The 13,327-nt window shown below is 42.9% G+C and overlaps 1 protein-coding gene across 1 annotated transcript in view; it reads right to left on the reverse strand.

Moving 5' to 3' along the window:
- The window catches only part of LOC126474670 (F-box/LRR-repeat protein 16), a 788,581-nt gene that overhangs the window by 19,257 nt on the left and 755,997 nt on the right, over window positions 1–13,327 (reverse strand). The window contains exon 6 of the mRNA XM_050102149.1: window positions 8,368–8,516. Within this exon, the coding sequence (XP_049958106.1) occupies window positions 8,368–8,516 (149 nt within the window). The remainder of the gene's footprint in view (window positions 1–8,367; window positions 8,517–13,327) is intronic.

Raw genomic sequence — 13,327 nt, forward strand, 5'->3', positions numbered from 1 at the left:
TGCTGCTCGCTCAGTGTCCAGATAGGAAACATCGTAGATAGGCTACAGCCCTATATCACTCCCTTGGTGCCAGCTGCTTTCCTTTCATGTCCTTCGACTCTTTGCAACTGCAGTCTGTTTCTGTACAACTTATAAATAACCAACCGCTCCCTATATTTTATCCCTACTACCATCAGAGTGTATTCCAGTAAACATTGTCAAAGATTTCTTTAAATCTATAAATGTTATAAATGTAAATTTGTCTTTCTTCATTGTATCTTCTACAATAAACCGAAGTGTTTTAGTATTGCCTTGTGTATTCCAGTATTTCTCCGGAACCCAAACTCATCTTTCCCAAGGCCGGCTTTTGCCAGTTTTTGCATTCTTATGTAAATAATTCGTGTCCGTGTTTTGCAGTCATGTCTTATTAAAGTGATAGTCCGGTAATGTTCGCACCTGTCACCACTTGCCTTCTTTGAAATTAGAATAATTACATTCTTCTTGAAATGTCTCATATATCATGCACGCCAGATGGGATAATTTTGTTGACTCTGGCTGTCCCAAGGATCTCAATAATTTTGTCAATTTGTGTCAAATTCCTTTTGCAGTGTCATATCTCCTATCTTCACCCAATTCTTAATCTCTAAAATATTGTCTTCATACTCTTGTATAGACCCCATATATATTCCTTCTATCGTTCAGCTTTTGGTGTGTGCTGAGTCCGCAAGTGTATGTTCAATTAAAGAAAAGCCACTACAGTTGCTTGTAAGAACGTTATTAAGACCAGGACCAGTTTCAGCTTTTACAGCAGGCCATTTTCGAGTAGATCTCAAACTGCCATTAGTAATACATATTGTAATATGATGGATATATAAATATTTGTACGATGATTGAGGGAAAACAAAGCTTAGATATGTACTGTATAAGTACAGAAAGAATATGTAACTCACGTTGTGCTGCAGAGAAGCAACATCAGTTGACAGAATAGATAAAAGTGGATTTAAAACGATGTGCCTAATGACATATTGTCGCTATATCATTGGGCACGTAATGAGTTTTACTTCTTCTCTCAATTGATGTTGCTTGCCTACACCACAGCGTAACGGACAAGAGGGTGGACGAACATATGGATAGACAAAAAACGAAACACATTGCCCTGGCTAACACGCTTTAGGAAAACAGTTGGCGTTCACAACAGCTTACGGTCGTCTAGGAATGGATAAGTAGAGGTCCTGTATGGTTTTCAAGGGGATCTTCTTTCCTGCAAAATAGCGGCAAGTTCTGTTAACGACGACGGAGGTGGACAACGATCACGCATCCTTCTCTCCAAAACCAGAAATGATCACTAATACTCAGATCTGGTGACTGTGATGGGCGCAAGAGATGTGACAGTTCATCCTCGTGCTCACAAAGCCAGTTGTGGACTATGCTACTCATGTCAGCAGTGGACCCTGTCGTTCTGGAACACAGCATCGCAACTGGGAAACTGACATTATACCATGGGATGGATGTGATCAGCCAAAGTGGTAACATAATCCTTGTCATTAATGCTATTTTGCAGAGTTACGGTGGGGTCCATGCAATACCACGATACGGTTGTCCAAATCATCACTGAACCCTCATTGTATTTCACTCTTGGGACGGTCATAAACTTGACCAGAAGTTGGAAACAGTGTGCAACAAGACTCATTCGAAAAAATGACTTTCTTCCATTGATCCATAGTCCTATGGCTTCGGCGCCACTTTTTCGTGTTATGGGCATTTGCATCACAACTGAGAGGTTCCTGCTCGCCCTGCAATTACCTGCTTATGGAGCTCTCCTCGTGTTGTTTTGGTGCTGACAGCGTTCGCGAATGGTACATTCAGTTTTGCTGTAATTTTTGCAGCTATCGTCATCTTTTTCATCACAATCCTGTTTTATGGCCATCCGTCACGATCACTCAACACGCACTTTCATCCGCGTTGTCATGTAGCAGATGATGCTATTCCGCTTACCCTGTATGCGCTACAGATCTTTGACGCTGTGCCTCTTGAAACACCTGACTTGGTTACGTAAGCACCCACCATACGAGCTCCAACAATCTGCCCACCTTCGAATCCACTTAGCTCCGAGATATTGCACTCACAACTGTACAGAACACTGTTGTGCCGGCGACTGAGACTTCAGCATACTAAAAGACACTGCACAAGTGCCGTCCATGCTCAAATACAACAGTGCGATCTGCAGGTTTGGCTAGCATCTGCATTTATGCTCAAGCATTAATTTCTCGCAGTGTTTCACATTTTTGTCCACTCCCTGTATATTCCCTCTACTTACGCATGCTTCTACAGCCATGCATTTTTCCTCTAGCCATTCCTGCTTAGCCATTTTGGACTTTTTGTTAATCTTGTTTGTAATAGCCGGCCGCTGTGGCCGAGCGGTTCTAGGCGCTTCCGTCCTGAACCCCGCTATTGCTACGGTCGCAGGTTCGAATCCTGTCTCGGTCATGGATGTATGTTATGTCCTTAGGTTAGTTAGGTTTAAGTAGTTCTAAATCTAGGGGACTGTTTACCTCAGATGTGCTATTTTTTTTATTTTTAATACGTTTGTATTCCCTTTCGCCTGCTTCATTCGCAACATTTTTATATTTGCTCTTTTCGTCAATTACATTCGTTATCTTATGTGTCATCCAAGAATGTCTGTTAGGCCTTGTCTTTTTATCTTCTTGATTCTCTGCTGCTTTCCAGTGTTACATGTCTGATAGCTACCCATTCGTATTCTATTGAATTTTCTTTCCCTTTTTCAGTCAGTGGTTGCCTAATGTCTCCTCTGAAACTCCCAACAGTGTCTGGGCCTTTCAATTTATCCAAGGGCCATCTCTTTAATTTCCTACCTTTATGTAATTTACTCAGCTATAAATGCGATTTATAACCAATTAAGACCGGAATCCACATTTGCTCCTTGAAATGTCTTACAAATTGAAATCTGATTTCGAAATATGTCTTACCGTCGTATAAATAATCTGAAAGCTTCCATGTCTTCAGGTGTCGCCCATATATACAATCGTCTTACACACGGTGCAGTCCCATTAATGTGACCATCGCCTATGTTCGACGTCAATGTGCAATAACCACTCACAGACGGCAAACGGCAAAAATTCCTATCTGGAGGACGCGGAAAACATTGCAGTTGTTGTCATATTACGGAAATGGAGCGATTTATCTGACATCCAAAAGAGCATGACCATTGACTTTCGGACCAAGAGTGGAAGCATTCCGGATACGGCTATGTTTCTAAACTGTTCACGTGCCGCCATGGTTAAAGTATACCGTGCATCAGTATTTTAAACATAGCTGCGCAACAGCAACGGTTCCACGTAATAGGATTAAAAACAGCCGACCAGTTGCAAAGGATAAAGTAATCTTTACCTAGGTTTCGATAGATTTAAATCTATCTGGTGCTGGTTAACAGTCTGGCCAGGGGATACCAATTCCCGATGCACAATTCCCTGCCGCCTTCTGAAGAAGATAGATTTAAATCTATCGAAACCTAGGTAAAGATTACTTTATCCTTTGCAACTGGTCGGCTGTTTTTAATCCTATTACTATACCGTGCATGGCAAAATGGCGCTGTACAAACCCAGGGCCGTGACAACTGTGGTGCCATAGGTGATGGAGGCGAACGACAGCTGCGGAGATCTTTACGGGCTAATAGACGTGCAACTTTTGAGGAAATGACCGCCCAGATAAACTAAGGGGCTATCAATAGTGTCTCCTCAACGACTGTTCAATGAATGTTATTACGTATGGGCCCCCACAGCAGGCGCCTGGTTAATGCATCTACGAGGGGGGACCCAAAAGAAACCGGATTGTTGTCATAAAAAATTTATTGATGAACCTTTTTACAAAATTACTTCAGTCACCTTCAAAATACTCTCCATTACATACGATGCACTTGTCAAGTCCCTTTTCCCACTGTTGGAAGCATGTTTGGAACTCTTCAAGTTTGATACTGTCCAGTGCCCTTTACGAAGCTGCTTTTACCGCCTCCACATCGTCATAACGCTCCCCTTTAAGCGTTTTTTTCATTTGTGGAAATAGGAAAAAGTCGCACGGGGCTAGGTCCGGCGAATACGGAGCGTGGGGAACGACAGACCATCTCTGAGATGCCAAATAGTGGGTCACTCGTAAGGCCGTGTGTGCTGGAGCGTTGTCGTGATGCAGAAACCAGTCACCTGATCGCCAAAGTTCCAGGCGTTTCCTCTTCACATCCTCTCGCAGACGCCTTAAAACATCCAAGTAAAAGTGCTGGGTAACAGTCTGGCCAGGGGATACCAATTCCCGATGCACAATTCCACGAACATCAAAAAAGACAATGATCATCGTCTTCACATTTGACCTCTTTTGCCTTGCTTTTTTTGGTCTGGGAGAGTTGGGAGTCCTCCACTGGCTTGACGCTTGCTTGGTTTCTGGGTCATACCTGTAACACCAATTCTCATCCCCTGTAATGACTTTGTTCAAGGAGTTTGGATCACGTGCAATCTCTGTTTTCAAGTCCTGACACACATTCATGCGGATGGTTTTTTGCTCCTGTGTGAGAAGGCGCGGAACAAATTTAGCAGCAACACGTCTCCTGTGCAAACCCTCACTCAAAATCCGCTGGCACGAGCTCCAACTGATACCTGTCTCTGCTGAAATTTGGTCGCTCGTTTGGCGACGATCCTCTTTGATCTTTTGGCGGACCTTTTCAATGTTCTCCTCATTTCGCGATGTTGAAGGGCGTCCAGAACGAGCTTTATCTTCAACACACATCTCACCACGTTTAAAGCGCCCAAACCACTCGAAAACCTGTGTGCGGCTCATAGTGTCCTCCTGGAAAGCTTCCTGAAGCATTTGGTGTGTCTCCGTTGCAGTTTTTTTAAGCAGGAAACAAAATTTCACACACACTCTTTGTTCTTTTAAAGTTGCCATAACGACTTCGCCGAGGTAACCCGCCAACAGTCAGAGAAACACAATACCACACTTGCACGTTCAGCTCTACACTGACGCCGTCTGCACAGCTGTTTCATGAAGGTCTCTACTAACACCATCTAGCGTGAGAAACCTGCACTATATCTACGAGTGGCAGCGCCCTCGGAGTCCGGTTTCTTTCGGGTCCCCCCTCGTATGCTGACTGCTGTTCATCGGCGACAAAAGCTAGAATTTGCGCACCAGTACCGCAACTGGATATCCACTGAGTTAGGGACAGGTGGTCTTTTCAGATGATTCAAACACCCTGCATGAATCGTCCGAGGGGTCCAGACCGAAGGAGGGAGAGTTGTACTCTGTGGAATGTTTTCGTGGCATTCCCTGGGTGAGCTCCTCATTCTGGAAGGCAAAATGTATCCACACAAGTGTTCATGTATCCTTAAAGACCAAGTCCACGCCTATATGCAGCTTGTTTTTTCCTCGTCACGATGGCATCTACCAGCAGGACAACGCAAGATGTCACACAACTCGCGGTGTATTTGCAAGGTTCGAAGAGCACCAGGATGAGTTTACTGTACTCACCTGACCACGAAAATTCCCGGATTTAAACCGAGACGAGAATTTGTAGGACCACTTTGATCGGCGTGGCTCAACATCCCTGTCGGTAACGTTCCAGAACCTCACTGAATCTCTTATTGCACATTTAGCAGCGGTCTGCACTGTAAAAGGTGGTTATATTGAACGTGGTCACGCTAATGTGACTGGACAATGTATGATTCCTAGACCAAGTGTTAATAATGTTTGATTTATCCACTGTGCAATATTCTACCAGGCGGCTTCTCCTTTCATTTCTTTTCCTCGGTCCATGTTCTCCTGCTATTTTTCATTCTCTTCCATTTTCTGCTACGAATTCCAGTCTCCCACCACAATTAAAATTTCATCATCTGTGGGCTGGCAGGCTTGTATTAACTGTGGTGGGCTTGGCTTCCTGTCCGTCTTGGCTATGATAAACCGTTCACTACGCTGTTCACATAGCTTATCAGTATTTCTATCGTATTCATTGTTAAATCTACTTCTGCATTACCTCTATTAGAATTAGTGCAGTAGCGCTTCTGCATAGTCGTGGACAACAACATTCCTGAAATGGACTGGCTTGCCCAGAGTCCTGAGCTGCGTCTAATAGAACACCTTTGGGATGGGTTCGAATGTCGACTCCACTCCAGTCCTCAGTCTAACGTCATTACCCTCCCTAGTTTACCGAGCGAGGTGGCGCAGTGGTTAGCACACTGGACTCGCATTCGGGAGGACGACGGTTCAATCCCGTCTCCAGCCATCCTGATTTAGGTTTTCCGTGATTTCGCTAAATCGTTTCAGGCAAATGCCGGGATGGTTCCTTTGAAAGGGCACGGTCGATTTCCTTCCCAATCCTTCCCTAACCCGAGCTTGTGCTCCGTCTCTAATGACCTCGTTGTCGACGGGACGTTAAACACTAACCACCACCACCACCCTCCCTAGTTTAGGCTCTTGAGGAAGAATGGACTGCCATCCCTACACAGACATTCTGACACCTCACTGAAAGTGTCCCCAGCGGTGTTCAAACCGTCATAATGGCGAAGAGTGGAAATATCCCATATTAATATCCACTAATAGGTGTCCGCATACGTTTGATGAAATACTGTATTCTGGCTGGAGGATTTCTTTACACCAACTCAACGAGCTTTTGACAACGTTAACTGGAATACTCTCTTTCAAATTCTGAAGGTGGCAGGGGTAAAATATAGGGAGCGAAAGGCTATTTACAATTTGTACAGAAACCAGATGGCAGTTATAAGAGTCGAGGGGCATGAAAGGGAAGCAGTGTTTGGGAAAGGAGTGAGACAGGGTTGTAGCCTCTCCCCGATGTTATTCAATCTGTATATTGAGCAAGCAGTAAAGGAAACAAAAGAAAAATTCGGAGTAGGTATTAAAATTCATGGAGAAGAAGTAAAAACTTTGAGGTTTGCCGATGACATTGTAATTCTGTCAGAGACAGCAAAGGACTTGGAAGAGCAGTTGAACGGAATGGACAGTGTCTTGAAAGGAGGATATAAGATGAACATCAACAAAAGCAAAACGAAGATAATGGAATGTAGTGAAATTAAATCGGGTGATGCTGAGGGGATTAGATTAGGAAATGAGACACTTAAAGTAGCAAAGGAGTTTTGCTATTTAGGGAGTAAAATAACTGATGATGGTCGAAGTAGAGAGGATATAAAATGTAGACTGGCAATGGCAAGGAAAGCGTTTCTGAAGAAGAGAAATTTGTTAACATCGAGTATAGATTTAAGCGTCAGGAAGTCGTTTCTGAAAGTATTTTGTATGGAGTGTAGCCATGTTTGGAAGTTTTGGTCGGATATTGTATGTTGTATAGAAAACAATCTTCTGCAAAGTGATCGATCTTTGCAGAAGACATATTAGAAGGTATATATAAAAAGGTTTTGTTGTTGTCTTCAATTTGAAGAACAGTTTGATGTATTTCTATACCCACTAATTACCTACCCTCTAGCCACAAATGATGGCCGATATTTCCCGAAATTCGTTTGGCAAAAAAGTTTGAATAAATACAAGAAAATTATCACAAGCAGCTCTTGTTGATACTTTTGTTACTCCTGACGTCGTGCTGTGGGAAGACAACGGGTGTGGCTTTAGGTCATGGCTAGTAGTGACTAAAGAAACTCTGATGGTGTAACAGTGCGTCAAACACATCCTGCACCCTTGTGTGTTAGCTCACATGTTACAGTATCGTGGTGACATTTTTCAACAGGACAGTGCTCCTCCACACATGGCATCTCTCACTAAGAACTGTCTGCATGATGTTGGAGTATTCCTGTGGCCAGCAAGATTCGCAGCTCTGTCCACGACAGAACATGTGTGGGACCAGCTCGAACGTTCCAATGCCAGTGTCCATTAAATAAAGCACCAGTTACAGCAATTGTGGGCCGGCTTGCCTCAGGAGGGGATATAACGGGTTTACACTCTTACCAATAGAATCAGTGCGTGTATGGAGGCCAGAGGTGTCGCAACGTCATACTGATAAGTGGACTCATACTGCCAAGTTCTTTTTAAATTTGGCTCGATATTGTAATCATTGCAATAACCTCTCACACTCTTACAACCCGTGAAGTTTCATTTCCTTTCCTCTTCCCCATCTGTGTGCTTCACTTTGTCAGCCAGTGCAGTTTCAACCGTGAGGTCGCCATATGGTAGACTCACTAAAACTTCAAAATTTAATCCATGATTATGTATCAATGTGCGAATATGTGGCTCTTGCATGTGGTATGACACAAGTTTTGAGTATGAGTGTCATGCCGCAGGCGAGAACCACGTATTTGCACAATGATAAATAGTCACGGTCTTACGAAAGCATTCAAGAAAGAACGGCTAGGTTAGGTTGGAACTGACCTGCCAGAGAGAGCACCTGCAGGTTGCGCATGCCGCACAGGTGCTGCAGGCCGAAGTCCCGCAGCTGTGAGCACCAGCGCAGGAACAGTGCCGACAGCGACAGCATCGTGGACACGTAGCCGACGCCGATGTCCGTGATGTGCACGCACCTGCACACGAGAGAGACAAATGACGTCAGAGCGAGCGTACTCGCTCTCTGTGCAGAAATTTCACAGCAGCCAACTATCAGCGGTACCTGCGCTACGAGGAAGTTTATTTAGGTATAAATCTGCCTTAAATATTGAACTGTAGTCTGTTTATTTATTTTTTAAGTCAAAAGCGTCTTTAAAATTTGCTTTAATAATCCACGCAAAGATTGAGACGTAACGAAATTATACCGTCTGAGACGTAACGAAATTATGCCGTCATTGTTTCTGATGTAACCAGTTTACTGCAGGCCCTCTTCTGCACCTGAGGTACACACCTGTGCGGTGACGCTCGACTCGAAGGTAGCAGGTTCGAATCCTGATGGTGGAGGTGCAAAGGCAGGAGAGGTGATGGCGTAAGGGTCCTGATCACCAGATTTCGCGCTAAAGTCCTGGATTAAATATCAGATTCTGTGCAGTGTGTAGTGGAGAGTGCATATGACACTGGTCATGGTGATGTGTTTGTCGCATGGTGACGGTAAGCCTGGCGATACCTTGGTGCTGTTCAAGAGTAGTAGGTTATCAAGAGGCGCGGACCCAGGATTCGTTTCTAGGGGGGGTGTCACAATTACTCCGTCTCCTCCAGCCCCTCCCAAGGCCCCCCCCCCCCCCCTCCAGGAAAATATTTTGTACTCAAGCCCACACTGAATGTGCCACAGACGCCTATGATTTTAATATGAGTAACAATAAAATATTTCAACATAATAATAACTTGTCTACATCATTGTTAGTGCACTGGTTTTGCTTTTTGGGATTGGTGCTTGAGGCTATGCGACAACGTCGAATCTCACCCATTTCCTTCTCTCATCATTAGACAACACTAAAAACACGCCGTACTGTATACGCATTGTTTATATTCACCTACACTTAACAGATACATTTAACACACAACACAAAGCGCGAGGGACGAGGCCATTGTGCACGGAGGAAGGAAACCCTTTCTGTTTAGGTGGCTGAACCTACTCTTCATGGTCTCCCCACCCACTTGTCACACGACTCTCCCTTTATTTAGGTATTGCGATACATCGATCAGGGAAATTATTAAATGGAACCTTCTGGTCGAGGGACAAATTGTCGAGACTCAATAATTAAACGAGACGGATATGTGATTCTTACGTTCTTATACGAAACTTATATTCAGAGAGCGCACAAAAATACAGATAAATGACAAACACAGCACATTACCATGCCTAATACGCTTGTAATTCAAAACAGTTTCCAGTTGTCGTTTCGGAATGGATAAATATAGTTCCTATATGGTTTTCATGTGAATCTTGTACCATTCTTCCTGCAAAATAGTGCCAAGTTCGAGTAACAATGATGTAAGTGGAAAGCGATCACGCACTCTTCTGTCCAAAGTAGACAACAACGGCACGCTTATATTGATATCTTGTGACTGTGGTGGACTGCGGAGAAAGAACAATTCATCCTCATGCTCACAAAATCATTCCTGGATGATACGATATATGTGAACACAGCACCACCATCGGGGAGCAAACATTGACCATATCCGTCAGAGTGGTCAAATAACCCTTGGTAGTAATGCGACCTTGCAGAGTAACTATGGGGTTAATGGAATACCGAGATATGGCTGTCCAAATTTTCACCCAACTCCCGCCGTGTTTCACTCGCGGCAGCAAGCAGTCTGCATCGTACGCTTGGGACGACGTGCACCAGATGTAAACTCCGCCACACGTAGGGAACAGTGTAACAAGACTTATCCGACCAAATGACATTATTCTATTTCCCCACAGTGCAGGTTTTACGGCTTCGGCACCACGTTTTCATGTACATCAAATCTACCGATTTCCGTCACATTCGGATGATTCCTTCGTGATATTTTTTCCCCTTAGGGTGTACATGGTGTTCTAATATGAGACACTTAAAGAAAACAGTACCGGCCAGTGCAAGAACAGGTAAATCCTGAAATAATAATCTCTTTCTCACTACCTCTCTAACATTTTCTGCGTTTATTATGCAAAAGAAATGAAATCAGGGTGAATGAAAATTCTTTTTCGAGTTAATATTCTTTGGGAGGCCAAAGATAGCATTCAATGCATTGTGCCCATTTCTGTACGTTAGTCTTCAGAGAAACGACCATTGCAGAAGATGCATTCATTGTCATCTTCTTCTGATTGCACGTCTGAAGCATTTTCCGCAATTAAACTTGTATCAGACTCCGAATGACTGGAAGATTATGTTTCCCGTGTCTTTCTCTTTTTCTTCTTCAAGAACAAAATTTTAATTTCTGTCTCCTTTGATTCCGCTTTCTTCTCTTTGAATTGTTTCAAACGTGCACAGTATGGAGACGATGTTAGCTTCTTAATAGATTCAGAACGTGCTTCCTTCAATAGAGTTGGTGGCTCATGATGTGGTTTGCTGACATTGAAGACAGGCCAGATACCATTTGGACTCAGCTGTAGTCTGTTGTTTCCATCTTGTATTTCAGACTCCGGGTGTATTACAAAGGCATTGTCCCTGAGTGTATTCCATGCTATGTGGGACGGATCCCATTTTTCAAAGGCCGTTTATAGAATTTTTTGTTCTTACGGCTCAAAAAATTAGATTTTTACTTGACCTGGTTATTTTGCCTTCTAGGTTTCTATTTCTTCGGGTTAATGCGTTATAAATTCCACACTAGAGGCTGCATTTTGTGTGTGGAATGGGGTGATAAAAAGAAGATGTGGATACGGGTTTTCTTGGTCTGTTACACAAATGTGATACTATGCCCACCGAGCATTAGCACCATAGATGGCTTCACAAAGTTCACAAAATTGTCACACTAATTAGTAAAAACATGTGTCTGGATCCAGCTACTAGGGTGGCAAGCTGAAGGTATCCTAATATGAGACAAGCATTTTCTGATAAACGATATTGTCGCATGTTAGAACACCCATGGTCTAGCGTATTAGGAATAAGCGAACTTGCGCTAGATACCTAGCCACAAAATTACGCTACTCGGTTTGAAGGACAATTCGTTTTAGCGAATGCAAGAGTATTTTGGGAAGAATACAATCATATGAATGTTGTTGCAAAAGCTACATGGCTTCATGTATTGAAACTCGGCAAGTACAAACTGAATAGACTTGAAATTCAACACTTAAAATCAAGGGTTCTCGACAATGTCCGGTTTCGTAAAAGTCTTATTGTCACTGCTCTACGCCTGAGGCTCTGTGAGAACTAAGTTCTGATACTTCCCAAGAGAGCTGAGAACTCAACTCTCGTCAGAATCTAGCTATCTCACATTATCAAAAAATCCCATTATAGGTACCTTTCCTCTGAATTCAAAATCATTTTCAATACTTATAATATCATTTAGTTATATATGAGTTCACAGTTAAACTTTTATTCTCTCTTACTCAGTTTCACCTTTTCTTCTGGATCTGCTGTTCCGTTCTGTTTGCTACTTCTGTGAATTGTTTAATGCATACAGACAAAACTTTCTCTCTTTGGCCACCTGATTGTTTTCAAAATTGAGAGTGGTAGTGAATTTTAGTGTTCCCAAATACAAGCGCAGAAGGATTGCTATTGAGTTTGGGGTTTACCTTCGAGAATGTCATTTGAAAAAAAGTATATAGTTTCCAGTTTCATTTGTGCCAAAGAACAGAATAATTCTTCGGTTAGTTACTCTCTCCTACATCTGAGATACGACCTTCGTAAAAGATATAAGTTGGCGAGAAGACAGATAGATCTAAAGTAACTTACTCCTTAAAATAACTCCCTGAAAATATCTTGGACGAATTTTGTTTAAAATTGTGTGAATTTTGTGGTATCGTTTTTGTTAACTCGTATTACAATAGATTTCTTAAAAATTAAAAATAATAGGCACTGGTGTTCTATTCATCAAGACGAGAGGAACTACCACAGAAAGGTCGTTGGCACCTTCCACAACGGAGTCATATTGGCCAGGTGGCGGAACCGAACTCTGAGAGTGACGACCAGGCACTTGGCCCAGTGACGCTAACAGTTCCTTCAGACCACACCAAGCGCTACCGGTCAGTCATTGACTTCGCGATCGCTGTCAACATCCTATACTTTAGTGTATAATTTTTGATTGGTATTAATTTCCAGTGTTGTGCTTGCGGACAGCTCCAAACCTGAGTCATATTTCTTATACATGCCCCTCTCCAGAGCCAAATGTTTCAAATTCCTTTATGAGATACTTCCCTACCATCTCCTTATTTTGTTTGCTAAAAATACAAATGTTATCCAGGAGCAGATTTTAATTTTACTGAAGTGTACTTTCGAAAAGACTGCATTTATTTGTTTGTATTTCACAGTAAAGTTGTGTTTGCATTTCATAAAGCTTCTTCCATTTCCAGCTCCCCTTGAATCTAAGCCTGTACGCGTCCCAGACAAGTGGTGCAAAACTTTTTATGAGCAGCTGACTATGGGAACTTACGGCTGTCATTTTACAGTGGCTTTAATACATCTGAAGACGTTCGAACCAAATTGAAGGAATACCTACGTAAACATTTCCACTCAGAACTCGAGAATAAACTGCAGAAACTAACCACACTCAGTAGCAACTGCTTAGACTGCTAAATATGTGTACCTTTCTGCGAACTTCTTCCGTCACGCTTAGTGTATACTCACATAGTATTCAACCAGTTCACTTTGTAAAACACACAACTGAAATGGATACGTAGTCTTCCGCAGCCGGTGTCAGTCTCACCATAATTTTTCTGTGTACTGCTGCGACCTCTTAAAATCCTTAACATGCCAAAAATGCTAAAATAACCTATGTGTCGGTCGCGTTTCAGCGGCCTATGCCA

The sequence above is a fragment of the Schistocerca serialis genome, chromosome 4 (genome assembly GCF_023864345.2).
Source record: "Schistocerca serialis cubense isolate TAMUIC-IGC-003099 chromosome 4, iqSchSeri2.2, whole genome shotgun sequence".
In the NCBI taxonomy this organism is placed as follows: Eukaryota; Metazoa; Arthropoda; class Insecta; order Orthoptera; family Acrididae; genus Schistocerca; species Schistocerca serialis.